The sequence below is a fragment of the Meleagris gallopavo genome, chromosome 2 (genome assembly GCF_905368555.1).
Source record: "Meleagris gallopavo chromosome 2, MGAL_WU_HG_1.1, whole genome shotgun sequence".
NCBI lineage: Eukaryota > Metazoa > Chordata > Aves > Galliformes > Phasianidae > Meleagris > Meleagris gallopavo.
The window spans coordinates 13,523,447-13,551,094 of NC_139405.1; the positions used below are offsets into that span (position 1 = coordinate 13,523,447).

General features: G+C 39.2%; 2 protein-coding genes across 15 annotated transcripts in view; one reads left to right on the plus strand and one right to left on the minus strand.

Annotated features, from left to right (window-relative positions):
- PLCB4 (phospholipase C beta 4) overlaps positions 1-24,143 on the minus strand; it is a 200,946-nt gene extending 176,803 nt beyond the window's left edge. For 7 of the 11 annotated variants that reach the window (XM_085218966.1, XM_085218974.1, XM_085218973.1 and 4 more), the window contains exons 1-2: positions 24,005-24,143; positions 3,405-3,464 (exon numbers count right to left, since the gene is read on the minus strand). The gene's annotated coding sequence lies outside the window, so the exon portion shown is untranslated. Of the gene's footprint in view, positions 1-3,404; positions 3,465-23,811; positions 23,933-24,004 lie in introns of those variants that run through there. The other 4 variants (XM_085218975.1, XM_085218967.1, XM_085218965.1 and 1 more) reach the window with 3 other exon arrangements.
- Positions 24,144-24,341: 198 nt separating this feature from the next.
- Positions 24,342-27,648, plus strand: part of LOC116216286 (uncharacterized) — a 59,307-nt gene continuing 56,000 nt past the window's right edge. For 3 of the 4 annotated variants that reach the window (XR_014881879.1, XR_014881880.1, XM_085218997.1), the window contains exon 1: positions 24,534-25,810. Coding sequence is in view for 2 of the 4 variants with exons in the window: in XM_085218997.1 (XP_085075123.1) it covers positions 25,659-25,810 (152 nt within the window). In the remaining 2 variants the exon portion in view is untranslated. Of the gene's footprint in view, positions 24,470-24,533; positions 25,811-27,648 lie in introns of those variants that run through there. The other variant, XM_085218998.1, reaches the window with a different exon arrangement.

Consider the following 27,648-nt stretch of genomic DNA (forward strand, 5'->3'; position numbering starts at 1 on the left):
GTTGCTTACAAACAACAAATAACTTTTCAGACTTAACAAAGTACAGTTTCCAGAAGCCAAAGATAACAAGCATATAGAATATGATGGACTATAGGATTCAATGGACTTGATTAAGAGAACAGAAGTAAAATAAACAGATAGAATAGTTGCTACACGTCCAAACTCAGCTCAAATGGAAAATACCCCCAGAAATATCTTTACTGATGTGCTTTTCACAGACTGTAAGAAGATATTCAGAGGAGAAAGTCTAAAACTAAAACTAAGTTTAAAAGCTTATTTATTTATTTATTTATTTTTGAGAGTAGCAAACCCAGCAAGTTTCACTGGGCTCAAACAAGGCAGCAATTTCTCTTTCCTTGTCTTTAAATTTAAAGCATAACTTCCATTTGGGGAATGGTTACCGTGACCTATCTAATGATCTGGAAGCAAATACTTCAGGACTAAAATCCACCACATAGTTTTCATACCAGCACCACGGATCAATCTGAGTTTCTGGAGCTCCATGTTGGCATATGAAAAACAAGCACAAAATATTTCTGTGATGGTAGCAAAAAGATTACATGGATAGAAGTTAATCAGAATTTGGATTTTTCAAGTAAAGAAAGTAAACAGTGCAATTTAAGAAATTATAGCATGCAGTTCTTAGAAGTATGTTGGCGTGAGCAGCATCACATTAACAGTTGTTTGTGTTTGCACTTGCAATACTTTCACAGCTACAGTAAGATGTCTGCAGCTATGTGCCAGTATTTTGGAGGCCCTAGAAAGTGAATGAGTTTGTCATCCAGAATTATGAAGTACTCCAACTGTTAAAGTAAAAACAGTTGTTGCTTCAGCTACAAGGATAAGAGTACACATACTCTGTTAAGCTTTAGTACCCTTAAGAACCTAGGTTTTAGAAGAGCCAGAAGACTGTCTACTATTTTATTAGCACAATAGGAAGAGAAAACTTTAGCAACTGGATGACTAAGTTAATGATTTTGAATACAAGACAAACTTGAGTCATTTTGCTACCCTCTATGAACCTTGAGGTTCAGGTGCTCTTCTTTCCTCACTCTGCCAGTGTAGATCAGAGCATACAGAACCTCTGTGAACTTGTTTCAATCTTTCACATACAGCAGGATGGACAAACACTGTTTACAAGCCCTAGAGAGACACAGTTGAGAGGATAATTATCTATGCCACAAGAACTTCTAGCCTGAAGGAGCCTGCTCTTAATATTCCTGCCTTTCACGATTCTAGTCAATACACCATTAGGTGTTCACAAACTCTGGGCTGAGGATCCACTTATTCAATAATCTCTCTAAATCACATGAATGGACAGCATTTTAGTAGTGAGAATCTTCATTGTCTTTTACAATTCAAGTTATCTCTGCTAATGGCTTTAAATTGCATCTTTCTCTTCCCCATTCAGAAAGATTTCAGCTTTTTCAAAGCAGGAGGTGGGTAAGACATCAGTTTGAGAAAAACATTAGTATTTCTAGAGTGTAGTCACACTCAGTTATTGCCTGCCTCTGGGGTGAACAGCCAGTGACAACTCCACCAAGATGCTAATTCCTAAGCAGAATACTCCACTCCAAAAACCTGAGCTGTATCTCAATCATGGAATGAGGACTTTTCTTCTATATTCCATGTAAATACAAAAGTGATTTTTTTAGTCATTAAGTATACAATCACATAAAAAGTATTAACAGACAGGATGCAATTGGCTCTTTACTGAAGACAAGATACAAAGAAAATAATCACTTAATTGTTGATAATGAGGTTGGGGTGAATATTCTCAACTCTGTATCTGACAGAGACTGTCATACAAATGCTGACACAAGAACATTGATAATTTTTTGAAAAATACACAAAAATGCCTTCACTCAACAAAGAGTTCTGCACTTCAAACCCATAAATATACTATCATTATCTCATTTCATCTCCATAAAAATCAATGACAGTGTGATGATGAATAAAATTGCAGAATATCCTGAGCTGAAGGAGAATCATAAGGATCATCACGACCAACCTTTGGCTCCGCACAGCACTATCCAAAACTCAAACTTTATTTCTGAGACTGTTGTCCAAATGTTTCTTGAACTGCAGCAAGCTCAGTGCTATGATCAGTGTATTTTATTTTATTTTTTATTTTTTAAACTATTGCTCTGGTTAGGAACACCCACTGAATACTATGCCGAGCTTCATGTTACAGAGATTCATAGAATGGTTTGAGTAAAAAGGGACATCTGAATGTCATCTAGTCCAACTCTCCTTGATTGAGCAGGGATACCTACAGCTTGATTAAGCTGCTCAGAGCCCATCCAGCCTGACCTTGAATGTCCCCCAGGATGAGGCATCCACCACCTATCTGGGCAACATGTTCCAGTGCCTCACCACAGTTGTTTTTTTGTTTTTTCTTTTTTTTCTCCTTGTATCAAACCTAAATCTCCTCTGTTTTAGTTTGAAACCATTTCTCAGCAGATCCTGCTAAAAAGTCCATCCCCTTCTTTCTTAGAGTTCCTCTTTACATCTTGAAAGGTCACTAAGGTCTCCCTGTAGCTTCCTCTTTTCCAGGCTTGTACTGATAACAGAGGTTGCCATGACCCAGGCGCGCCTGGATTTGTTGAACCTCATGAGGTTCACCTACACCTAGTGCTTGAGCCTGCCTCTTAGTAAAGAGTTTTTATCTCAACCCACAAGTTCTATTTTGTTTTTTTTTTTTCCCCTTCTCCCTCCCAACCTTTCCCCCTGATGCTCTCCTCCATCCCAACTGGGAGTGAGAAAAGAGTTGTCTGGTGATTAGCTGCCTGCTGGATTAAACTACAGTTTAAGGCATATATAAAACTACAGTCAGGCTAAAGTATGTATGAAGTGAACACAACATGTTGTGCAGGTGATCCAGTCCCAAGTGTTTAAAAAATAAAAAAACTTTTTTCCAAATCTGAGATAAGAAGAAATGGCTACAACCGCAGAGACTACAACACATTCATTGCCTTTGCAGCTGTTTTATGAATGGCTCCACATAAGTACAGAAGTTTAGTCAGGCTTACACATGAAAGAAAGGTTAGTTTATTGCTTACCCTTTTACAGAATATTAGGCTACTACAAAAAGATAAAGCCACCGAGAACCTAGAATACCGTCGGCTGTCTGTGGCACTGATCATCCTCACATACACACACACACCTCTCTTACTGTCAGTATATCTGGTTTTCAAGAGAGATCAGCATTCTCTGCAGTTGTAGACTTGTGACCTCAATTCCTAACAAAGCCTATCCCCAACACGAAACTAAACTGTTGTTCTTTCAGATTACTTCCTGATTCTATTAGAACTACCCATACAGCACCGAAACATTAAACAATATTTTAAAACTTGAAGTTCTATAGTTGATTAAAATGTTAACACAATTTAAAAAACACTTACTTCTTGAAGATCAGAAATTACTCCGTAGAAATTTCCATTGCAGAGAATCACTTTCTTCCCCTAAAAATAAATGAGACTTAATTGTACAAGCTATTACTTAGTTAATGAAACACAGTAAGCTACTTCAAGACCTTTCTCTACTAGAAATAATTTCTTGTTATGGATCAGAGTACGCACATTATTGGACATGCGGACAACAGCCACTTAACAAGCAAAACAGATTTACAGAAATTACAACTAAGTGGGAAAATGTATTCAAAAATCAAGTTAAATCCACATTTTGATAAGAATTCTACGCATTAGAAAACATTTTGAAAGGAAGAAGTGCTCATTTTTGCAAACAACATTAACCGTACAAGATCCTATTGAGAACTCCTGTACATTAGAACAGAAGCTTTTTTTTTTTCCCTTTCATTAACTTCATGTTTTTTCCTTTAAAGTAAAATAAATTGAAGCCTAGAATTGAGAGGATCCAGTAGGCATATAGTCAAGATTAGAGCTGATCTGATATCCTTTAAATTTGATTAAGCATAGACAAGTGAAATAAAAACAAAAATGCATGCATGTGTATGTGTGTGCATACACAGACACCCCAACAATATCAGAAACAGAGAGGCTTCTGGGAACCAAAAATCTCAGCCAATACAGTTCCAGTGCATGCTGAGAGTCCAGCACTTGCCTCAAAAAGTTGGTGCATAAAACGCTCCAAGTATCATATTAGGCACTGAAAGCTACAGCAATCATAATTACAGCAACAAGAATAGCAGAAGAACGTAGTTTCTTGTTATGCTGAAGTCTTCTGACATTGCCAAAAAAAGAAATCTATTAAAACAGACAATTGCCAGACATTTTGTTCTTATTAAATATTAACATTACACTTTTCTAAGGAAAGAGTGCATTGTGGTGTTTTTCTGTTCTTTAAAGCCCCAAGCTCTCCTTTTTTTGCTAGTGCACTTCAATTCTGGCTTAAGCAGCTCCTAACTACACAGGATGTATCCACCATCTCACAATTACACATAAAGTGACCTTTTATTTCTAGGGTCAACTGAAGTCAGATTAGTGCTAGTATAAATTCATTACTCAAAACATGTTACTGTTAGGAAAACAAATCATAAAAATATTTTCAGGCATACAAACTATGAGTTTTCAATGCAAGATGCATGTTGGATATCCTTGTCCTGCAGTTTGTGGCCAAATTTGAGCTTAGTTATATGAGTGTAAAATCTAGCACAGCTTCACTGAAATCAATATCATCAGACCACACCTAAAGCACACAGCAGAAACAGAAGCTGTTTCTCAACTATTTTTAATCATTTACAGCTTTTAGGACAGAATTACCACAGGGTTCTGAAATGTCTTATGTTCAGTATAAATGGATTAGTACAGTCTCAAAATTAAATGATAAAAATCAGCTTCTCTTCGGTTATGCAAATATTGAAGATCCTTTGCTTTTCATCAGTTAAGTATCTCTTCATAGTCTTGTGTTCAAAATTTCCAGTGGTCTTATACTAAGTCTCCACATTTCTTGACAGAAATACGGAAACTTCGGTTGCACAGGGAGAAATGCAGAGCAATCCTTAATTCAGACTAATTTAACTGCTAGAAGTGAAACAGTCCTGCAGCCTCAAGTTTATCTTCCATTTCACAACAGGGTGTAAAGCCAAAAAAAGGAAAAAAAAAAAAAAAAGAGACAGACCTAACATTCCTAATATTTTCATTTCTTTTTTGTCCCAATAAACAACAATACTAAAGAAGACATAAGCAAGTTGGTCTTTAATACCTGGATACGTCCTTTTTGCAGAGAATGAATGATTTTATGTTCCTAACTTCTTGAATACTTCACCAGACAGGTATCACAGACCTCAAGTGCAACTGAACATCAATACAGTTGCTGAGGTCTATAACAGATTAAAATAATTATCTTTTTTCTTTGCACATTACAGGTAAGGCTTAAATCAGATTTTGGCCCTGGAGTCTACAGAACCCTGGGGACTCAGATCGCTGCTAAGGGTCCACAAAGAGCTGCTCAGAAAATTAAGGGAAACAAGATAGTATTTTCCATTCTGAAATATAATTAAATGGTCCAACCTTAGCAACTCAGTAATTGCGCCCATCACAAATTATAAGCAGAATCTCTCTCATAAAATAGCCATCCAATTATTTGTATTTTGATAGTTTTCTCTCTTCCTTCTTTCTTAACTAAAGGTGTCCTCATAGATATTGTGCTTGTCAGTGGACCAAGCCTTACAGCAAAAAGATAAACTTTTTTGATAACTTTGGTCTCTTTGGTCACTATAGGAAAAGAAACTGGCAACCCAGCTTTCACTGTGAATGTACAAATACATTTTTTTGGGTGAATCAGAATTGCTAAGACTAAAAAACCCTACATAGTCACAGAAGAACAGTTTCTTCCAGGAGGAAAATAATCTGCCTTCCTTGTGGATAAAGGAACCAGGCAACTCCAGCAGTAATGGTATATGCCGAATTCAATAGATTAGTATTCAAAATAAGATTCTAGCATAAATCAAGAGCAGCTCCTAGTTTATAGTGCAGAAACTTGCTACTCTCATCAGTCCATCTGTGTATGTGAAATACAAGATGAAATTGAACCACTGAAAGCAAACCAATTTGTTTTCAAAATTGTTTAGAAAACACAGCCATAACACTTCATAGTTTTGCACAGCGCAGGTGACGCAGTCTGGGTAAGTGAGCTGAGTCTTGCTCCTGTGCACATCTGAAGACATCAGCGTGTGCTGGTGTGGTTATACTTTTTTTTTTTTTTTTTATAAATAGCCCTAAAGTCTACACTGCAGCATTCACCAAAAAATTCTATCCCTAACGGAATGCCAAGCAACCCAAAAATCACTGTCAAGATCTCTCTGAAAACCTGTTAATGCCTGATCTCAGCCACTGGGATCACACCTCTTCACTTATGTGCCATGAACATCAAATACAGTTTTAAGTTTTCCTACTGAAGTGCCACAAACACTAAGACAGACAAAGCTTTTACACAGTCCTGAACTACTATTCAGAAAGGTAAGATTTGTTTTTTGACTGGTCTTCTGGACCATTCTCTCAGCTTAAATGCAAAGTACAACTTGGCAAAATTGCCACACAGTGGGGAGAGATGAGCATACTTTAGTTTTTCCCTTGCAGATTTCTAGAGAATTCAGTTTGCAAAATCTCCAGCTAAATTGTGATAGTTCATCATCGTGAGGGACAACTTTCCTTGAGACTCCATTTGCCAGCAGATCCCATATGTCTACTTCATAGCTATTACAGAAGAAAACAATGTTGTCAGCAATGATATAAGGTTTCTTTCTTACCCATCGTTACCTGAAAAGATCAAGGAGAATGATGTGACAGTAACACACTGCTGGAAACTCCTGCAGTTTCCCACCTAAGAACATTTAGCTAGGGATTGAAGAGAACTTGCTTTTATTGCCCGCTGGGAGACTGAAACTTTACAACTCCAATAAGGACCTCTAGCCCGACTCTAATTAAAAGCAGTGTAATATTACCCAATTTAGAAAAGACCATTAAAATCTTAATTTAACCACGATGATTCTAGTGCATGAATGCATCCTACTCTAAAATAGTCATTACCTACAAAACCTTCACTCATTTTTGTGCCAAAAAGAATCTTCAACCATAGTTTATGTGCTGGTTAATTACTGTTAAACACATTTATTTATTTTAAATTTCACAGACCTACATTCCCTATGCAACAACATGTACACGTAATTCCTGAAGAAGTTTGTTTTTTTGCAATATTTTTTTTCAGGATCTGCAAATAAGTAATAATAATAAAAAAAAGCAGAGAGTGCCAGCTGATACACACTTTTGGGCAGGAAACCATACCAAAGTACTGTTATGTCAGCCCTTTGCCTCCCAGCAGCAAACAAGAGGGTTGCCAGGTCCTCTCTTCAATGGAGCAAACTGTTCTAGCAAAGCTATTGTACTGAATTGTTCATTCTCGCCTGAAGCCTTTAAGAAACCTCAGCTCCTTCCTGGAGTGGAACCTTGCCAGGGACATCAGTCTGGTGCTGGCGACACACTCTACACACAATTTGGTGGCTTCCTGCTCAAAGCATTACATAATTTGAGCCCCTGGCATATCTTTCTGGAACATTTCACATACTAATCCAGAAGATCAGTAGCCTTTTCAATTACCAGATAACTCCATACCTTTTCTTCACTGATACTGACCTGGATAGCACTGGCTGTAGGGCCTGAAGCTGCCTATTCCCAAGTAAATGAAAACTGGACATTATGATTCACTGACACAGATAAAAGCAACAGCTAAACAAAGATTCATTTGTTAATAATTTTTAACACAAAGATAAAATAATTTCATCCATTCCCGCCATAGGAATGCCACAACAGAAAATCCAATACAGAACAAGTAAGGACAGTTGCATTTAGCTTCACTGAATTAAGTCAGAAACTTATTAAACAAAGCAGACAACCTGTTGCTGTGTTTTGTGTGATACACAGTAAATACTAGTCCCACATCTGGCTCCAGCCATGCACTCATGAGTTAAGAGAATTCTCAACTCAGCAGCTGGGTACGTATAGTTGAGAAACAGGAGAGCTGCTCTGGCAGTAATGCTTCCTGTTTTATTATGGTGGCCTATGACATCAAAGGCAGATGTTGGTGTAGATGTTGGCAGTAGAGGTTGTACCTCCCTACCAGTGCTGTTACATTTAACTGCGGTCTGGCAGATGGCAGCTGAGGGGCAGTCTGACAAAATGGCATCTGAAACAGAAATGTGTATGAAACAGATGTGTATCACTGAATTCCTCCAAGCAGAAAAAATGGCATCCATTGACACTCAGCAATGTTTGCTGAATGTTTAGAGAGATGTCAGTGGATGTGGGCATAGCGAGGCAGTGTGTCGTTTTCTTCAGCACTGGTGAAAGTTAGTGCAAATTTTTATGAGTGCAGCATGCAGGCTGTTGTTTGTGAAAATGCAAAGCTAATGGTGGTCACTACACTAAATCTGTTTTGCAGATGACAATTTGCTCTGTCAATTATTGTTATTGTGCTCTTCCTATGTCGTAGTTTCCATGGAAATAAGTAGAAGGCATTACTTTTGGATAGAACTATGTATAACTACTTGGTGCTTGCTGAGCAATATTCAGCAGAATGTATTCCTAAAACAGGCAGACCACCTCCACAGGAACTCCAAAAAAAAAAAAAACTGACAGAAATCATATTTTATGAAAAACATATTAATTAATAAGTTAGGTAAGCTCTCAAAAATTATTTGTATGCAAAACAAATCTTCAGACAATTTCATACAGTGACTGAGTTATACCTATCTGATAAAACCACATCATCTAAACCAAGCGAAGAACAGCAGTGTTTGCAGTGCAAACTAGATACCACAAACTCTTATCAGTACGCAAATGTAATAAGCCTAAGAAAGAATCTGCAATTTCAATCTCAGAATTTGAGGGTATCCTGAAGTTCCTGCATGTATTTTAACCTGTGCCTCTAGAGGATATTTCGTTCTCAAAAATGCAAACGCTATTTTTACAGTCACCTACAGTAATTCTCTGGAACCAAAATCCCGCTGCAGTTCTGAGAGGTTTTTGATCTATGAAATCACTCACTGCACATGAAAGCAATAACAATTCAAAACTTCACTTATAGCACTGCAAAGAATCCAGCTCAATTAGATGCGAATGTTTTTATTCTCCATTGGCCAATGATGTCAATTATTTTCACAAAAATAATCTTCTGACTAGGAGCAACTAAGATTCCTTAACATATCTAAAGAAAACATAAATGAAGGGACAATCCCAGACTCCAACTTGCAGCCCAGGCAGTTGACGCAGGCACCATGAAACTAGCAGTAGGCAGGAAGAAAGCAAGAGAACAGATGCTCCTTTCAGGCCAGGCAGGAAAGCCATCAGCTCTTTAAATCACTGCAATCACCTCAGTATGAGCACAAAAATCCTAATGAAGCTCATTCATTTTTTTTGGGGGGGGGGTGGATCCCTGTGTGCCAGAAACTGAAAGTTCATTTCATCTTAGTCATGTTTCAAAATGCAGACCGACAGCTCCAACATTGCATATTTTGATCTATGTTTTTATTATCACAATCCTTGACAACATTAAGAGAAAAAGATTAAGCAGCAGTACTTTTCCCGCTGAATATTTACTGAGATAACTATGTATCAGTTATAATACTAGGTAAGTTGCATAGTGCAAAACAACACTGAGTGGGCATGCCATTTTATTCAAGCCTTTTTGTTCCATAACACACTGGAAAGTCCATAGCTGACCATATCAGGCTAAGATAATCCAGTAAAGTTTAATCATAGCAAACTCTTTCAAGTGAACCAAATAGATGTTCTCAGTTTTTAAGTAAAGTCTCTTTTTTGGCAGTCATTAACTCACATTTCTCCCTCCTTGCTTTTAAACTACTTCAGAGAACATTATTTATTACTAAAGCCACCTGTGCCTCTGGAAAATGCTCCCTTCCATACTTTTCTTCCTTCCTACTGGGCTACACATTGAAGAGACAGCAATATATTCAAGACAATTTTTATTCTAATGGATGTTGCACCACAATAAAACTGTTTTGCTACAAGTTCAAGAAGAAGGTGGTGGAAAGAAGCTTACATAATAAGAAATCATCAACAAAAGCAACAGAGGGTGGTAAATTACAGAACAGACATTTAATTTCTTAAAAATATATCTTCCTTTTCTCACTTTGCTTTCCAATTTGTTTTAATTCCACAGGAAAATCAGACTGGCAGTCACTTCACAATGCACTGCAAGGCCTAAGTGCCAGCAGCTTTTCTTGTCTTAACAAAACATACCAAGCTGAAATTAAATTACAGCTGGCTTAAACTCGCTTATTTTACTGCTACCCACCTAACGCACATATGCAGTTCAAAGTAAACATGTTTAGTCATTGAATAATATGAAGTATAAAAGAAAAATTTTCACTGGAATAAACTGAGAGATGCATTTCAAAACAACTTTGATTACTATCTCCAAATCTGGTTGCAACCAGCTAGCTAAAAGTGGCACAATTGTGATGGAAATAGCATGATATTTCAGTGCAAGAAAGTAAATAATTTCTACCAGATACTAGCACAGGAGCTGAAAACCACCCAAGAAAGCCATTTGCATTATCAGTTTGCATTGTTCTGCCATTGCGTTTTGACACTGAGTTTAAACATTAAACTGCTGGTACAATGCCTTTTTTCTTTCCATCTTATGCACTTTCTTGAGGGAAAAATCTGATATGGTTGGCCGGATTTCCTATCCACTAATATCTGCCAAGCAGAAAACTGGGAGACATCTGTTTGATTTTGTTTGTCCAGCAAGCTGATCAAAGCATTACACACCTGCAAGAGAGGTTTACAGAGCCTTGCTGTGCAAATACCCGGAGCCCTGTGCTGCAGGCTTTATTCAAACCAGTCTCTGATGTTGGAAGCCAGCACCAATTGTGTTAAGTTGCCCAAAATAAAAACCTGCACTTAAAAACAAACCAATAACTTAGCTTTCAGTCAAGTAGGACTACAATTATAACATGCAGTTCTCGTTTTTAGTCTAATTGTTTAATAGTTCAATTAGAATTGATGAACACTTAAGTTCTGTTGCCTCTATCCTAGAAGAAGCATTCTGCTCAAAGCTCCTCCTTTACCCATGTTATAAGTTCATCCAGGGAAACAGCATTTTCAACATGTACACAATACCTAAGAAGTGTTTCCAGAACCGCCATTAGATCTGAGTGGTGCACAACTACAGAGTGACCAAAATAATTAAATACAGCTCAAACATCTTTCTAGATGTATGTTAGGAATATTTGATAGCAATTTCTACCTTATCTCTTCTATTGCTTTCCATCCAACTACGCTGTTGGAATTTGCTTTTGTTGCTTTTTACAGAACTAGAAAGAGGGAGAAAATAGAACCAAAACAAGACAGATAAATGATTTTAAAACTGACAGGGATGTTCTTTGGCAGACCTGATGTGTGCAACTGCTTCAGCACACTGTTTGAAAAACAAAACTAAGCCATATATATGGTTTTGACTTGAGACTGTCCCTTTAAGAAAGCTTTGCTGATTCAGACTATGGCTGTACAGTTCCAAGAGGGGTGGGGGGGTGATGGAGCTCCTGAGGTATACTCTAACTTACAAGGTTTACATAGAAATACCTAGAAATAACACCAAAATGCACATTTACATTTTCTGCTGTAAGACTATTGCCATGAAGGTTGTAAGGGAACAGACTGCTTGAGAGTTTTCTATACCAGACTATAGTTCTAAAACTGAAAAGAATGGAACCTTGCTACTGCTGGGCTATAAATCAGAACTGGATCTGTTCCATAACAGAAGTATTAAAGACAATGGCCTCTAGTACTGTATGACATGTCAGTCTAAGCAGTCTGAGCAATGCTTTACTTCATATATTAAGCTGTACTCCTGGGAGTATGTTCTGGTATAGTATGTACATGCCCCTGATTTACTACATTCTTATTTGCAAGCCAAGGTCAAGTAGTAATTTACCAGAATCCCTACTGGTAACAGACAAGAAGCTGCAAGCTTCTGTAAGCCCTCTTTATTACACTAAAAGACAAAATAAAAATAAAGAAAAAAAACACTCAAGATTTGGAATATAAAAGATACCAAACTGTCCTAGTCATTCTGAAAGCCGCTTTATACCTTTAGATGCTTCAACATGTTGAACCAAACAACACAGATATCCCTTCTTTCAACTTACATACAAAAGTGTTGTGCATATATTCCAATTAGAAACAGTGTGCTGCAGAGTATTACCTCATCTGAAGCATTGATGAATAGTCACCAATCAGGTCAAAAGAGAAAAAAAAATGAACTGCAATAAATGCTGTAAAATAAATAATGCAAGCATAGTCCCTGCCCCAGAAACCTTGCAATTTAGGGCATGAATAAAGAATTCTTAAGGGATCATACCAAATCTACCATTCCTGAATTCTGAGTTTTACATTGTGACTGTACATGAGCTCACACTTTAAGGACTTTAACTGAAAGTATTTACACATTTTTCTCAGGTGCTCTGTAGAAGGTTGGTGTGCGTCTGATTATGAACTTTCTTGTCAGGCACTGCCACAACAGATGAGAAAGGCACTGTAAAATTATCATAATCAGGCCAGAAGTGGCAGTTTGTGTAGAAGGCTAAGGGTCATACTGCATGTAACCCAAATCCTGACCTGAAACACAAATAAATCCAATTATAAAAATTCTCACCACAGCCAGATCTGCTTACGTCCAACAGACATGGGAAGAAAATGCGGGGCAAGACTTCATAATCAACAAACAGCAAAGAGACTGCCTTCAAGATAGACCTCATCCTTCCCCTACCAAAGAAGTTCAGATAGTGAAGTAACTTTCAGTCTAGTTCTAGTCAGTAACGTGGGCCTTGAGCCAACTTAATTCCTTTAGAAGGAATAATTTGAGCCTCCTTGTATGTATACCCAATAGGAAATTGTCAAATTCAGTTCTAAAACCAAATGTAGAACTTCAGCTGCAAAATGGACAGAGATGTAGTTATAGCTCAAGTTCTGAAGAGCTGGACTTGTGCAGTTGCAGCATGCAGTACTTGGTTCAGTTTTATTTCAGTTTTATTATTGGAGGGAGGCATGCCTCCCTCCAATTCTTGAGGGTAAACCCAACTGAGATGCCAGGAAAGCTTTACGGGTGGAAGGAGGTGCTGCCCTCCAAGATAGATGCAGGAATATTATCACCATTTTTTCTTATTATACGTACTGTGGTTCTTTCCAGATTTTGTCTCTCTCTTTTGTCAAATCTAATGTCAAGAATGAAGAAAAAAAACAAACATAAAAAAAGAAGCTACTAATTTACATGCTAGATTGAACAGCCTTTTCATTCTCTCTCTCTCTCTCCCTCTCTCCCACTTTGATTCTGAGAGTTATTAAGCTAGTGACAACTTTTTTAGAGGCAGTGAGTAGACTGGTACAAAATAGCAATAACAACAATATTCATACAGCATTTCAAAGTACTGAGGAGACAAGTTTCACCCAAGCTTCACTAATACCTAGCAAGGCAACAAAGTCTCTAAATACGAGAAACCACAAGGAGAAAACATTTGCTCTACCTTTAGCCAGGCCAAAACACAGCCCTGACGGCAAAGCAATGCCAGCTGCACTGAGCTAGACACGGCCTACACAGCTGCTTATTTGATCAAGCCCAAAAAAGAATGAAGGCAATTAACACTAAAATTTATATACCCTGCTTCTCAGGAGCTCTTCGAAGAACATAATTCCACCAACCCTTATCTCATGGGCTCTCCCAGAATTAGCTGCACTGTGAGCAGAACAAATCACATCTACAGTGATGTACTCCTCATGTGGTAATTTTATCCATCATTTTCTCTTTTAACAATGAGAAATAGACCACTACGCAAACTAATACTTCTGGCCTATCAATCTTGCAGATGCAGAAACTTGTAACAGCTTTTTGAAAGGCACCTTAGATAAGGTGCAAAGTGAATTCGAGCTCAATATAAGACTCAAATTGACTTCGGTTACGTGCTCGTTACAGCCACACTTTGACAACAGACACTGCTGAACATGAAGAACAACTTTTGTTAAGGTTTCATTTCAGTCATTAAGAAACACACTGGTTACCAGTTGATCGCAGAACACCTGGGTAAACAAAACAGTCCCAAAGCCTTCAAACAGTCTGATGTTTAAATCCTGGAAAGTGATAATAGTTTGGAGACGCGGAAGTGAAAAAGGATCTGCCTAGTTTCACCTGAAATCTTTAAAGAATTCTCATACGTAATTTAAAATTAACTGAGAATTATCATCAAATTTTGCAAAAGGAAAAAGACAGCTAGGAATTTACATTTATTTCATGCACAGAGAAGCATCTGCTTTTTGCTGAATACAGTTGATTTCTTCTCTATTGGGGGATTTCATGTTGTGGCTTATGAAATTAAGTAGTATTATCAAGAAAGCCTCTATAATTTAAATTACCAATCAGTTTTAAGGAAATATATATATATATACACACACACACATGTGTGTGTGCGTGTGTGTTACACAACAAATACCACAGCATCTACAATTTAACACCATTTAGATATATAGTTTCATAACTCAGGGAAAAAAAAAAAAAAAAATCAAACATAAAACCCTGACATCTTGCTCTGCTAATTACTACCTCTAACATTTTGAAAAAACACTTTCTGCAGTTTTTTCAGATGAAGTGGGCAAGCCAACACCTTAACGATCCACACTGTGGTAAAAATTTCTAATCACTTATGGAAGACTTTATTGTGCATAACTTCAAATGCTGCAGAAAGCCAGGAATGATTCATTTACTTGTCACTCTGTATTAAGAGAGCAGGAAATTAAAAAAAAAAAAAAAAAAAAGATCATCCCAGAACTAAGACTGCAAAAATCTAACAATTTTACATGACTGAAAAATCTCCTATATTTTCTTTTTACTGACTGTGTTCTGTAAACAAACAAACAACCCCTCCAAGCCTATTCTATTTTAAAAAGCAAAGAATGTAAGTTACATGAAAACAGTAAATATTCTCACACTAAATTACAGTAGTACGGAGGAAACTTCTCAGAACAACTGAACACAGCAGTGTAATTCTATCTGCCATTTCTGCCCTTGAATTTCAAGATCTGTTTTCCATTTTTCAAGAGTCTTAAAGTACCTTAAAGAAATCTCCGCATTGCTCAGCATTTGAATCACGGAAAACTACTCACCAAATTTATCATTTGATGATCCAAAATCACCTAAAGAACTACCTGTATCTCTTTACGCATAATTTCAGACCAACTTAATAGATGTTTTTCACAGAGCAAGCAAGCAGCTGAGACTGGAATTATATCTCTGCTTTCACAATATTCATTCTCAATTGTTTTACTGTGGGGAGGTGATGAGGTTATACCAGAAGCAAGTAGTGCCTCATCAAGGATGAAACAGAAGCAAAAGTGGTGAAGATTACAGTGAACATTTATATACTTTTTATTTAGTTATGCTTGCCTAAATCAGGTATGTACTTCTTGACAGACTGATTCAATTGAATTAGCTTTGAAAATTGAAGAGCTACAATAATTGTAATAAAAAAAAAGTCTGTAGCTAAACAGTTTTGTTGGATTTTTGTTGGTTTTAGATTAACTTACTTCACACCAAGTAACAGCTATTCATGTAAGTACTGCTTTCATCTCAAAGGAGTTCTAAAATACAAGAAAAGTTTACAAAACAAATATGTTTGTATAGCAAAGAATCCCTGCAAACAAACTTCTGATTTCTCAACAATTGGGACTGCATTTACATGTAAAGTTGTTAGTAACAAAGGCATGAGGATCTAGGCAAAACTTGGAAACCACTATTTGCCTAGCTTTTTCAAAATAAAATAACCAAGGGAAAAAAAAAAAAAAAAACAACCAACTGAGTAAGTGCTCCATCAACATAATCAAAAAACACTACTGTCACGAGACTACAATTTAGTGAAAAGAACAGCACTGAAACACGAAAATGACTAGCTGATAAAGATTTGTAATGAGCTATGATTCCCCTATCAACTGCAGTTTGCACTGCAGACTTCATTAATACAAATTCTCCTAAATGAACTTGAACAGACTAGCAAAAATACCTTCCATACCATTTGAATAAAAACAGCAACACTCTATTTCTCCTCAGTAGAGTTCATACAGCTCAAGACAGAAACAAAACCAAAAAGCAGAAGACTGATACTGCTGTTTCTTTTTCCGATCCAAGCACCAATTCATATTTACTACCAGCTCACTGAAGACAACAAAATTATTATTAGCTGTCTGTCTTTTTCAAAATAAATGCAACCAACAGGTAAGTACACAAAAGAGACATTTGGGCTTCTCAAACTCCTCTGTAAACAACCCAGGCATCCATTCACAAAAGTAGCAGCAACCAAGGTCATCAACATTACATCAACATTTTAATTGGATACGCCTCAGAGAGAGTTAGGTACCATATGCTTCTTCCAAGGTGTGAGTCTTCGTTAATTTAACAAGGGATGAGATGGCAATAACTCCCATGAGAACAGTGCAAATACTTCTTCCATTACCTGACACAAAGGCTAATTTAGCTCTAAGACATTTTCTTGTATAAAGACACACACATGAAATGGCACACAGTTACAAACCACTTTTAAATGACGTCAGGTTAACCTTAAGCCCTCATTAGGACATGTCAAAGAAGACCATTTTATCAGCATGTGTCAGCCAGGTTCAGCATATCTGCAGATTCCAGTATGTTCAATCTGTGTAAAAGGGGCAGCGGGCAGGAAGAAAGAAAAAAAAAAAACACTGGGCCAAATGTATATAATGCTTTAGGACACAGTCATGTAGATAAGAAACTACCTGAGGTTAGCAGTGTTAGACTAACAATATAAGAAAAGGCAAACTTTGCAACTAAAAAGCTGTCCATTTAGTTCTGACCGAGGCAAAGCTTTTCCCTCAGAAATTACTTCTGCTCCCTACCACCTACTATACTCATGGGTCAATAAAAAGCTTGTGCATTTCATAGCCGAAAAATTGCATCAGACTCTAACAGATATTGCCAGATATGAAGGATTTGGAAGCAATCGCTATACAGGTTGAATGGAGGCAGAAAGATTACAAAAGCAACAGATTCTCCACAGGATGAAGACAAAGGGCTAGCTCTCTAGTTTTAGAGCAAGCAGAAGAGCCTTTTGGACAACAGCTGTAGCAGGGCAACCCTAAAAGAGAATATGGCACCACATCTCTACAGGACAATGAGAAGGATGTGAATCTCACTCCCATTCAGACTGCCCTGTTTGAGCCCTCAGTTACTTTCATAGGTTGCATCTCTCCTCTTTCAGACAGAGGCACACAGACCTTCTGCTTCAGCATAGGAATTCACCAATCAAGGCAGACAGCTGCATCATGTGAGTGATAGCACGCAGGCTGAGGGGAATTTCCAAGAGTTCCCCTGCACCTGCAGCATACACAGATGCGGAAGATTTCCAGTGTGAAAATCACAGGCTGAGTGGTGATGTTGAAGCAGTCACATTAGGCTGTAACTAACAGTTCTTATACCAGACTGCAGCACCTCATTTGCAAGCTGCTCTGATAAACCTGCAATCACATTCCATCTTCCCTTGTTATTTAGTATATGACAATTATTCCTGGGCATATTTTGCTAGAGAAGTGGTACACAAATAGCAAACTGCACAACCAGAAAGAAGTAATTGCTCAGTCTATTATTTGCTGATGTCAGACATGCAGTACAATCCTCTGCATCCAGCAGAAAGCCCAGTTAATCTGTGCCAGTCCTCAAGTGTTACTTCTGGAGGAAAATTAAGAAAAAAACAGTAAATCATCAGACACCTCCTGTCTACCTCACAGACACGGCTTAGGTACAAAACACAGTCCATTTCATCACCAGACTGTGCCACAACCTCTCCCTTAATGTAATTCTGCTTCACTATCATCTCTGCAAACAAACCTACCACAAATTGATGCCCTTTCTCCAGCAAGGCTTTTTCTTTCCTGATCAGGACCATTCATAGGAAAGATTATACCAGTTCTGTTTGGTTCAATAAATCAGTCCAGACACAGTAACCACTCCATGGCTCCATGTCGTACTTCCCATTAAGTCGTCCATCTTCTATTTCCACTAACTCTTCTGGAAAGAATTCTGGATTAAAGTTACATGCCCTAATCATGTCTGTGTAAAGAAGAAAACAACTTGCATTAAGGTATCAACATCAAAATATGGTTTATATGTATATATATATGTATATATTATACTCTAATTTATATATTTCAAAACAAATGGGTTCTTATCATAGTTACCAACTCCATTTTCTATGCCACCTTTCAGCAGCTACAACAGCCATGTAGGTGTTTAAAGGCAGCAATAGATACAAGCATCTTGGATCCAGAATATAGCCTCAACTAAGGGAAAACTAGGAAAGATCTGTACATGCAGTGAGTTTAGTACATGCAGCAACATGTATAATGAACATCACCATCTGGTAGGAAAACCAAAACACAGACATTAGATATGTGGTAATTTCAAGCATAGGAAAGAAGAGGAAGAGAGAGGAGAAAAAGGGAACAGAAAACCTTTTACAGTTCAGAATGAAGCCTAGAAGATCAAGGAGGAAAAGCCATCACTTTGTCATGAGAAGTTCTTTTATCCAGCCTATCTTGTTTAAACCACAGCCAATATCTCACTGACATTTTTCACAAAATGTTCTTCACAGGATCATGGAAACTTTAGATCACTGGAATCCAAGAGATGCTTTTTATTAACCTTTTAAGTACTTTCTCAATTTGCCCCCTTTATTTGTCACTAGCCTCCTCACTGATCACTTCCAATTTGCAAGTGCATGCTCAAGTTCAAGTAGGTTTCCTTTTCTAGCAGTACCTATCTACATCTTCCAGAACAGTGTGCGCTGTAATACCTTTCTCATACCAGTTTCCTACTTAATCAAATATACAAATATTTCTCAGTTGAATATATATTTTCTCTCCAATGCAGATAGAAAAGCATTTTATACAACTCTGACAGGTGAATTACATCCATACCCTTGTTCTCTCCATATTTTCATATCATATCACAAAGAAATTCAAGCACCAAAGGTCTAGATTACAGCATTTCACAGAATTAAGAAATCTATCAGTATAACATCTGACAAGGAAACGCAAATTTAATCTGAGCAGTCACTCATGAACCAAGAGCCTACACCTTTACATAACTTCTCATCCCCTTCTGAAGTTATCAACTGCGAGGTCAGCTTGCATAGAAAGTCACAACTTGGGAGACCTCAAATCAACTTCTTCAGAAATAAGAGGGCAGAGGTGTGTGGTTGTGCAGCTATTTTACCAGAATTGATTTCCATATGTCCACAGTCTGCACAACAGACCACATTCCAAACAGACTGCCTCACCTCAGCTGCTTAGAGTTCCAAGTTGTCATTACTCATTAAGAAATAAGCTCTTGTCTTGAGAAAAGAACAAGCCCTTTATTCTCCAAGGGTAGAGTTGCATCACCATTATGGTAAGATAATAGCTTCCACACAAATGAAATTCAAGGCCAAAACTTGATCTATATGACAGCAATCACATTCTTAATTCAAGTTTCCATCATTTCTTACTGTAACAGGTAGAAGAAAGAGGAGAGATGTAATATCAAACTGCCTGGTTGTGGAGTAGAATTTCAACCAGAAAGCACACAGCAACTGCAGAAAGTCTGATAAATCAGATTTAGTCAAATTTATCTACTTATTCAATAAGTTGGTCTCTACAAGAGGATAAATGAGATCTTTCCATCCCCATACCTATGGGTTTTGTGATCTCTGGTGCTCTACAACCAGTTCATAGACATTGGTGGGATAGGATCAAGTCTGAACTGAACACCGGTTGCTAGCAATGGGAGAGTGGAAAGCAACAGAGGTGTCAAAGCAATGGCCTAACTAGTAACAGAAGCTTAAGCCATTAAAGAGCCAAGTGGATTTACTATACAGAAACCATATCTTTCCTTCTTCAGGAGCAGTTAGATTACATTACAGCAGCCTACCCTTTCATTGACACCTGCGCTTCTCCCTGGTTCCCTCCCACTGAAAAGACTGACTGATGTTTCTTAGAACTCCAAAGGTGAAACAAAGCATTAAAAACATTGGCAAATACCATTCATGAAAACCTAGTAACAAGGCAAACAGGCCAGTATGACTTCACAACAATCTGCCTAAAGGCTGGGCTCTTTAGCAGAAAGGTAGAGAGAACTTTGTTTCACTCTTCTCCAGAAGGCAAGAAGCTTTTGCTGTTGCCTGGGTGCAGCTTTAACGAGTTCTTCATTGAGCGGATGCTACCTAGATGTTGCACCATCCTATTAACAGCAGTAACAGCCTAATGGACAATGTCTCCTATAGACAAACTGACAAAAGAAACCACAGTGCCTCACCACCTTACATAAGCTGATGTAGGTCTTCAGAAGTAGGGAATGTAAGTACCAGTTTTACTCCAAGATCCCAGCAGGATCTTTACAGGGACAAGATCAACAAGTCATTATCCAGAAGGGTGCTGAATAAAATCTCTGAAGCCATAACAGTGCTGCACTATTTCTTTGCCTCATATAAGTTACTCCATGCCCTCAAAACTATAGTTTGGGCATTACTGCTGTGAGAACAGCTGGTGAAATGGCGGTTCTGATACTTCTAAAGTTGCATCTCTGCTCTAAGCACTACAAGATAAGTAAAGTATGTCCTTGTCAAACATGGAAGTTACTAATAGGCATAGTAAGTTAATTACAAAATGGATGGGAAAGTGTTGTGTTACAGTTTTACAAGTGGCTTTATCCATAGCTAGGAAATTTCCAGAAATCTTTGAGGTGGATAAGAAACAGTGAAACAGATTTTTATAGCTTACTATTCACTGGGTGAGACCATAAGCAAAGCAGGTTAACGTCAAAGCACAGTGCTTCTTGTATTTATACCTTGGACATCCCATACATTTAAAATCACTACAAATCAGATCTTTGTTACACACAGCAAAGTCAAGTCTACAGATAGTCTGTTGGGCTTTTTTTTGTGTTGAGAGACTGCTCTCAAAGCCTGAATAACATTTATCTGAGCCTTTGACGTATACACAAGTCATTTTCATGTGGCAAATGGTACACAAACATCTCTCAAATTCTAAACAGCACAATTAAAAAAAAAAAAAAGAATCAACCTTGAAAACACACCACCACAAAGCTTTCAAAGAGTTAATAATTTACATCACAAATATCTCCACATGCAACCTCTGATGACATCCAAGAGCACTCCCAAAACTGAATGTATAAAACATCTTGCAAAATTAGTAAATGAAATCAAGCTATCAAATTTGCAATATTTGAAGTGGCACAATATACCTAGTTATTAGAGAATGGAAATAAGCCCAGGCTTAGCCACACTAAAATAACGCTTATGCAACCTTTCATAATGATTTCCTCACCAACAACCAACCAGAGATTTTTAATGGAAATTTTTACTTGCAAAGTATTCTACAATAGTTTTCTAAATCTAACAGGATCGATGATTTCCTCAATAGTTTTAATCTTCTCCAAAAAGGAATGATGTATCAATTTTCATAACTAGTCACTCTTAGGTAAAATCCCTGGATTAAGTTTTTGTTCTTGTTTTTAGTGCTCTGATAATCATTCCTGTCCCTTTCTCTCTTTCTACTGGAAAAGGGATTAATTCAATTTTCAAGAAAATCTAAGAACAGCATTCTCAGACTTGATTCTTCTTCAAATTATGAACAGGAAGGAATAGCAACTGAGCTGCTATAACCACTGAGGAAAGGTAAACCACTAAACAATGCAAGGCAACCACTAAAAGTGACAAGGTTAAAAAAAAAAAAAAAAAAAAAAAGACTTATTTTGCATTTCTTTTTCAAGCAGCATGGACATTACACCCCTGGAAATGTTCAACACAATGTATGTAAACCTGGTAAAAATGAAGTCATTAATTCCTATAAAGCTGTAGCAAGTATCTGACAGACTCACAACACAGCCCCAAGTTCATCATCGTAGCCAGATATTAGTGCAACAAATGGCCAAAGTCCACAGTGGAAGCCAGTAGCATACATCAACCCAAAACAACTCACCATTATTTTAGAAAAATGGGAAAGCTGAACACAACCAGTGAGTTTGGGTGGCATATAACAGTGAGGTATTCCTTGTGTCAGTAGGGGAAATTCATTTGAAATCTCTCTCTTTTCCCCTTCTAGTATTTACCTCTTTCCCTCTCAAAGTTCTTTATTCTCTGCACAGTAAGAAAAAGCAGAGCATACGTTATGCATAAATTCATGACAGAGAACACTGTTTTAGAACAAAGCTCCTTTGCGTGGGTGCATGTCTATAAAATAAAAGGCATTGTTACTCTACTGAGTACGTATCCACATCCAGCAATCAAATCAGATCTCAAAACTTTATTTTGACAGCTACACGCAGTTATATTTTCACCAGAGGTTTGACTTTCACATTAATACCTGGGTTTTAGTGATATCACCACAAGATGAATCAAACTGACATCTGAAGCAAGATTAGTATTAATAATAGCTAGGGAAGAGAATTCTCATCCCTGAAATCTGTAATTTATTTTAATTACTTTACAAAGTTACCAACCACAGAGAGAAATGAGTCTGTTCCCAACTCATATTAAGAAACTGTCCCTTTATAATACAAAATTGCTCAGCTCTACATAATAATAATTATTTTGTGGTGCACAGCAATATTAGATAACCCTTCTCCAGAGGAAGCCGGCAAATACTGTTGGCATTACACTTTCAGAAGTTAGAGAAAATAACCTGTAGCAATGCTGCCAGCTTGCACAAACTGCTGTAAACGACAGAATCCAACCACCAACACAAACGTGTTACGAAAGAATCTGCTCCATCCTTTTGCAGAATCAGAAACGCAACATTTTCTCTGCGCTACACATTAATTCAGTTTATTAATTTGATGTTGCACTGTGCAACATCAAGCTTGATATTGCAAACAACCCTTATGTATTATGAGAACGTTTTGCACCGTACTACGGATTTATGGCATGAAAGACTTTGATTCCGCATAGCCCCATCTGTCTTTCCTACAGATGCATCCCCATAGGCACTTCAACGTTATATAAACTCCTTAAGAGATTAAGATTATTCTGTAACTTCCCCAAATCATCCTTCTTTAAGGAAGTATTATCTAATGAAGATGCATTATGCAGCTCGGAAATGCACTAGATTCCTGGGTTTCTACTAGACACCAGCATAAAAGAATACCTGCTAAGTATTTTCAGATATTAAATAAAGACAAGCAAGGCTGAATAAGTGCAAAAGGAAAGGATAACCAGCATCAAGTAACAGGTGTCTGACTGCACATAATTCAAAGTCAGGCTTCAAACAGGGTGCACAGCCTTCCTGGCAAAATGGAAATGCTGCTTTGCACCTTGCTGTGGAAGTTCCACCTAAGAAAGCAGCTTCAAACATCTGCGCCAATTACACACATACACAGGCAACCCGGGCACCGCATCCCGAGAGACCATTCAATTCATCTGAAAGAAAACAAACCAGAGAACCAGAGCCTTCAAAGGTGAGCTTGCTTTTTTTTTTTGTTTTCCCTAAAAGAGAAAAAAAAACAAGAACAAAAAAAAAAAAGAGAGAGGAAAAAAAAAAGGAAAAGAAAAAAAAACACAAGAAAAATAACCCACAAGAAAGTTATACTTCACTACACAGAAACATTTGTCACGCCGCCCAGCACTGACAAAATCCGGATGCACTCAGAAACTACAAGGAGCCTCACAGCTGGCAGCGAGGATGAGAAGAATTCGATCCCCAGTCACACACGCACGCACACCCATAGGAAGTCTCACACACGTACAGACAGACAGACGTATGTTTGCAGACGTCCTCCTCCGAGGCCGGAGCCGCCGGAACCTCCCGGAGCCCGCGGCGGGCGGAGCGGGGAGCCCAAGGTTACGGCCCGGAGCGGTGGGGCCGCTCCCCGCGAAGGACGCGATGCCGCCCGCCGCCCCCAACGGCCGCCCCGCGCGCAGCCCGCCGCCGCCTTTTACCTCAGCCGCCGGGGCGCGCGCCGCCGCCGGCCCCGCCGCGCCGCGCTGCGCAGGGTGGCCGGGGCCGCGCCGAGGCGACGACCTCCTCCTCCTTCCTCCTTCTCCTCCTCCTCCGCACACTCTGCCTGTGTGTGTGCAGCCCGCCCGCCTCGCAGCGGCGGCGGCTCCTCCTTCCTTCCCTTCCCTCTCCTCCTCCCCCGCCGCCGCGCCCGGCTCAGCCCCCGCAGCGCGGAGAGGAGCGGGAGGGAAACGGGGAACCCCCGCCGCCGCCGCCTGGGAGAACGGGGCACGAGCCGGACCGCGCTCCCCACCCTCGGCTGCGGCCGCCGCCTCCTCCTCCGCCCGCCGCCGCGCAGGGCCGCGGGCAGCGCATGGCAAGTGGGCAGCGGGGCCGCGGGCGCGGAGCTCCGCCCGCGCCGCCCCCACGCACGGCCGTGCTCTATTCTATGGAACACACAGGCATGTGTATGTATATACACGCATACGCTTCATGGACTGTCTACGTGGGCGGTGTTTCGACGAGGATGCCCGTGCCGGCGTGATTGTGTTTACTACATGTTTTTAAAGGGCGGTTGAATGGGCGTGAAAGAAATCCCCCTCCCCGCGTTCCCTGCTGCGGCCAGGCCTTCCGAGCTTGACAGGAATGCACTGCCGGGGGGGGGGATAAAGATTGGGGATAGGGGTGGAGGAACCCCGGTTCTCTCAGTCTGAGGGGAAGGTTTGCAGACAGCGTTACCGTACCGCAGGAGCTGACCATCTGAGTCCACAGACGATCATCAAAGAAAGGGTCCAGAGCGAAAAGCGCCTCGTAAAGTCTTCTGTGGTAATCTTGAGACCTGGCCGTGCCTTAAATCACGCTGTGAGGTCGGCTGCCTTTTTTATACCGTTATGATTTTTCTTTGAATTTTTGTCTCCAAATTGCAATGGGACAACTTGAGGTTTATTTGAAGCAAGAAGCAGCTCAGCTTGCGTGGCCTGCATTGAGTTCCTCTGGGTGAACCCACGGTCAGAAATGTGGGATCCCCTCTGCAGATACCCCCCAACCTAACTGCAGACCACTGCAACGTTGTTGGCCCTGTAACACCCTGCTCCCTGTGCCATTGTTTGCTATCATTGTGCCCAGTGGCGGTTTTCCCTCCCTTCTCTGGCTTTTTGTGACAAGTCTTTTCCTCTGCATCTAGGAAAATCATAAACGCCCACAAAGACAAACAAAGTGCAGAGTTTTACAGCCAGAGCAGGTTGTTTCTCTACAGCCACCCTTTTCGACTTCATCATTAGCAAACTGCTGTCGTTGGCCTCCCAGGGCCTTGGGCTGGGCGACCCCAAAGTGCCACTGACACCAAACCTGTGATAGCATTTGGGAGTAAGGAAGGATGGCTGGCCCTGCTTGGGGACATGACCTGGGGTAAATTGAGGAAGCTGTGGAGAAAGAGTTGAGAAATCAAGCATAGAAAAACCTAAACTAATTTGGCTAGACTGTCATAAGGTGTTGAATTGCCATGAACTGCTCAGTCTGGTAGCACAGCAGCAAGCGCTTCCATGGGCAACTGACAAAATTTATATCATTTTGTACCACAAACTATGAAGTTCTAGCATGAACTGTTGGTGCTAAATGTTGTACCACAATATGATATGATATCATATCATATATGATATGATAGAAATTGTTCTGCCTCTGAGAGCTGGCATGGTGTTCCTGGAGCTGCCATGGAAAGGAGGTGATGAGAGCAAGAGCAACAATGACACGATTCTGGGACTGCCTATCAGCACAGCACACCTTCCCACTGAGACTTTTCTATCACTGAGGTAAGTGTTATTCTAAGCGGACGTTTTTATTTGCTTGTGTCTACTCAATTAGAAATTCCTCACAGGCATGGTGGTAAAAGTAGGTATTCAGAAATATATGAAGGGAAGTGAGCCTACAGATAAGGCTTAGGTAAGGTGCATCGTGACAAAGGAAGAGCATAAAGAAAACACCAAAGAAACAGGAATGAGAAGCGCATGAGCTGGAGGAATGCCAGAGCAGTAGTTACAGCCAATGAAGTTGGAGGACATCAGATTTAGCATGAGATGGACATGGGGCTAGGGAAGAAAGGTTTGTTTGTCATTCCAGAAGTACTTGTCTCTAAATAAATGAAATGGATACGGGACAGAGTACTGGAACAGGTTGCCAAGAGAGGCTGTGGAGTCTCCTTCTACAGAGGTGAATTCAAGATTCATCTGGATGCCTACCTGTGCAAGCTGTTGTAGGGTACATGCTTTAGCAGCGGGGTTGGACTCAATATCTTGAGGTCCCTTCTAATCCCTGCGACTCTATGATTTGCATGTATACATATGAAGGTGTACATACACTTCATGTCTTTTTCATAGCTGTTGGAGTAGCATGTTTCTTTGGTTGGTTTGGGAGTATGTTAATTGTTATAAAATATAAAAGTAATAATGACAATTATTTTAATTCCAGTGATGAGTAATCGCTTACTCGCTAGCAAACACTATTTGACTCTCACTAGAAAACTTGTGTGGTTTGAGTTCAGGCCTATAGAACTTGCAACAGCTCTAAGTGTAGATAGTATTCTGGTTCTTAATGATATCTGCCTTTTCTCATAATTTCTTTTCTCCTTCACCCACAAGAATGGCTTCTGCATGACAATATGCCATGGTTGATCTATGCAAGGGCGTTTTATTCCAGGATTAAATTCAGGCTTATTATCTTTTTAAAACCACACACACACACACACACACACAAAAAGCGCAAAGTATAGAGACTTGAAATGTTTAAGTAACCACGTGAAATGCAGACAAAGAGTATTATCTCAGAATCAGTGAAAGTACAGTTTCTTTACAAAAGGCCTTACTTTGTTCTCGTGCACACTTTCTGAAGTTACCTACATGGCTTGATGTCTCTCATTCATTGAAAGAAAGGTGGTCAAAGAAAGTTACCAGGTCTGTGGCTCTGCAAGAATACTGCAGGTACTAACAATGTCAGTTTTAACAGCAAGTGGACTTCGCATCTGAAGGAATGGAAATTAGGCCATGCAGAGGGTCAGAGAATCTCCCATGGAGCCTTAAGAGATAGGGTCAGCCCACAGATCTAGATCAATTCCATCATTACAAGCTTTGTTGTGCTACAATTTTGTTTACAAACTAGACTTCTAAACAAGCTGCAACTGATGATGACACTTTCATCCTTGTTTCTCCACCAATATCCTTCTGACTTCAGCAGCACTTCCAATGAATTGGGGAAAAAAAAGTGTTATTTAACCAGTTTGGAATAAGTTAGGAACGAATCCGGGAACTACAAATTTTACAGCTTGTACTTAAGTTGACTTGCTGCTTTGCTGTGGACAAGATACAGATGTTCCCTTTCTTTTTCTTCCTTGCAAAATATTAGTATTTTCCCCACTTAAAAGGACTTCTCAATGCAGGACAATGTTTTTCAGCTCTGGTGTTAAAAGAGTACATGTAAAAGTCTGTCAGTGCTGAAGATTACACCTTGGCAACTTAGAAGGTTTAGGAAAAGGTGAGCAGTGCTAATAATTCACATAAGTTGAGAACATAGTGCTGCAGGAAATATAGTAGAAGATCTAATCGCTGAAGTGATTAGCTGAAGCAGACAGAATTTAATATGGCTGCCTCCATGAGAG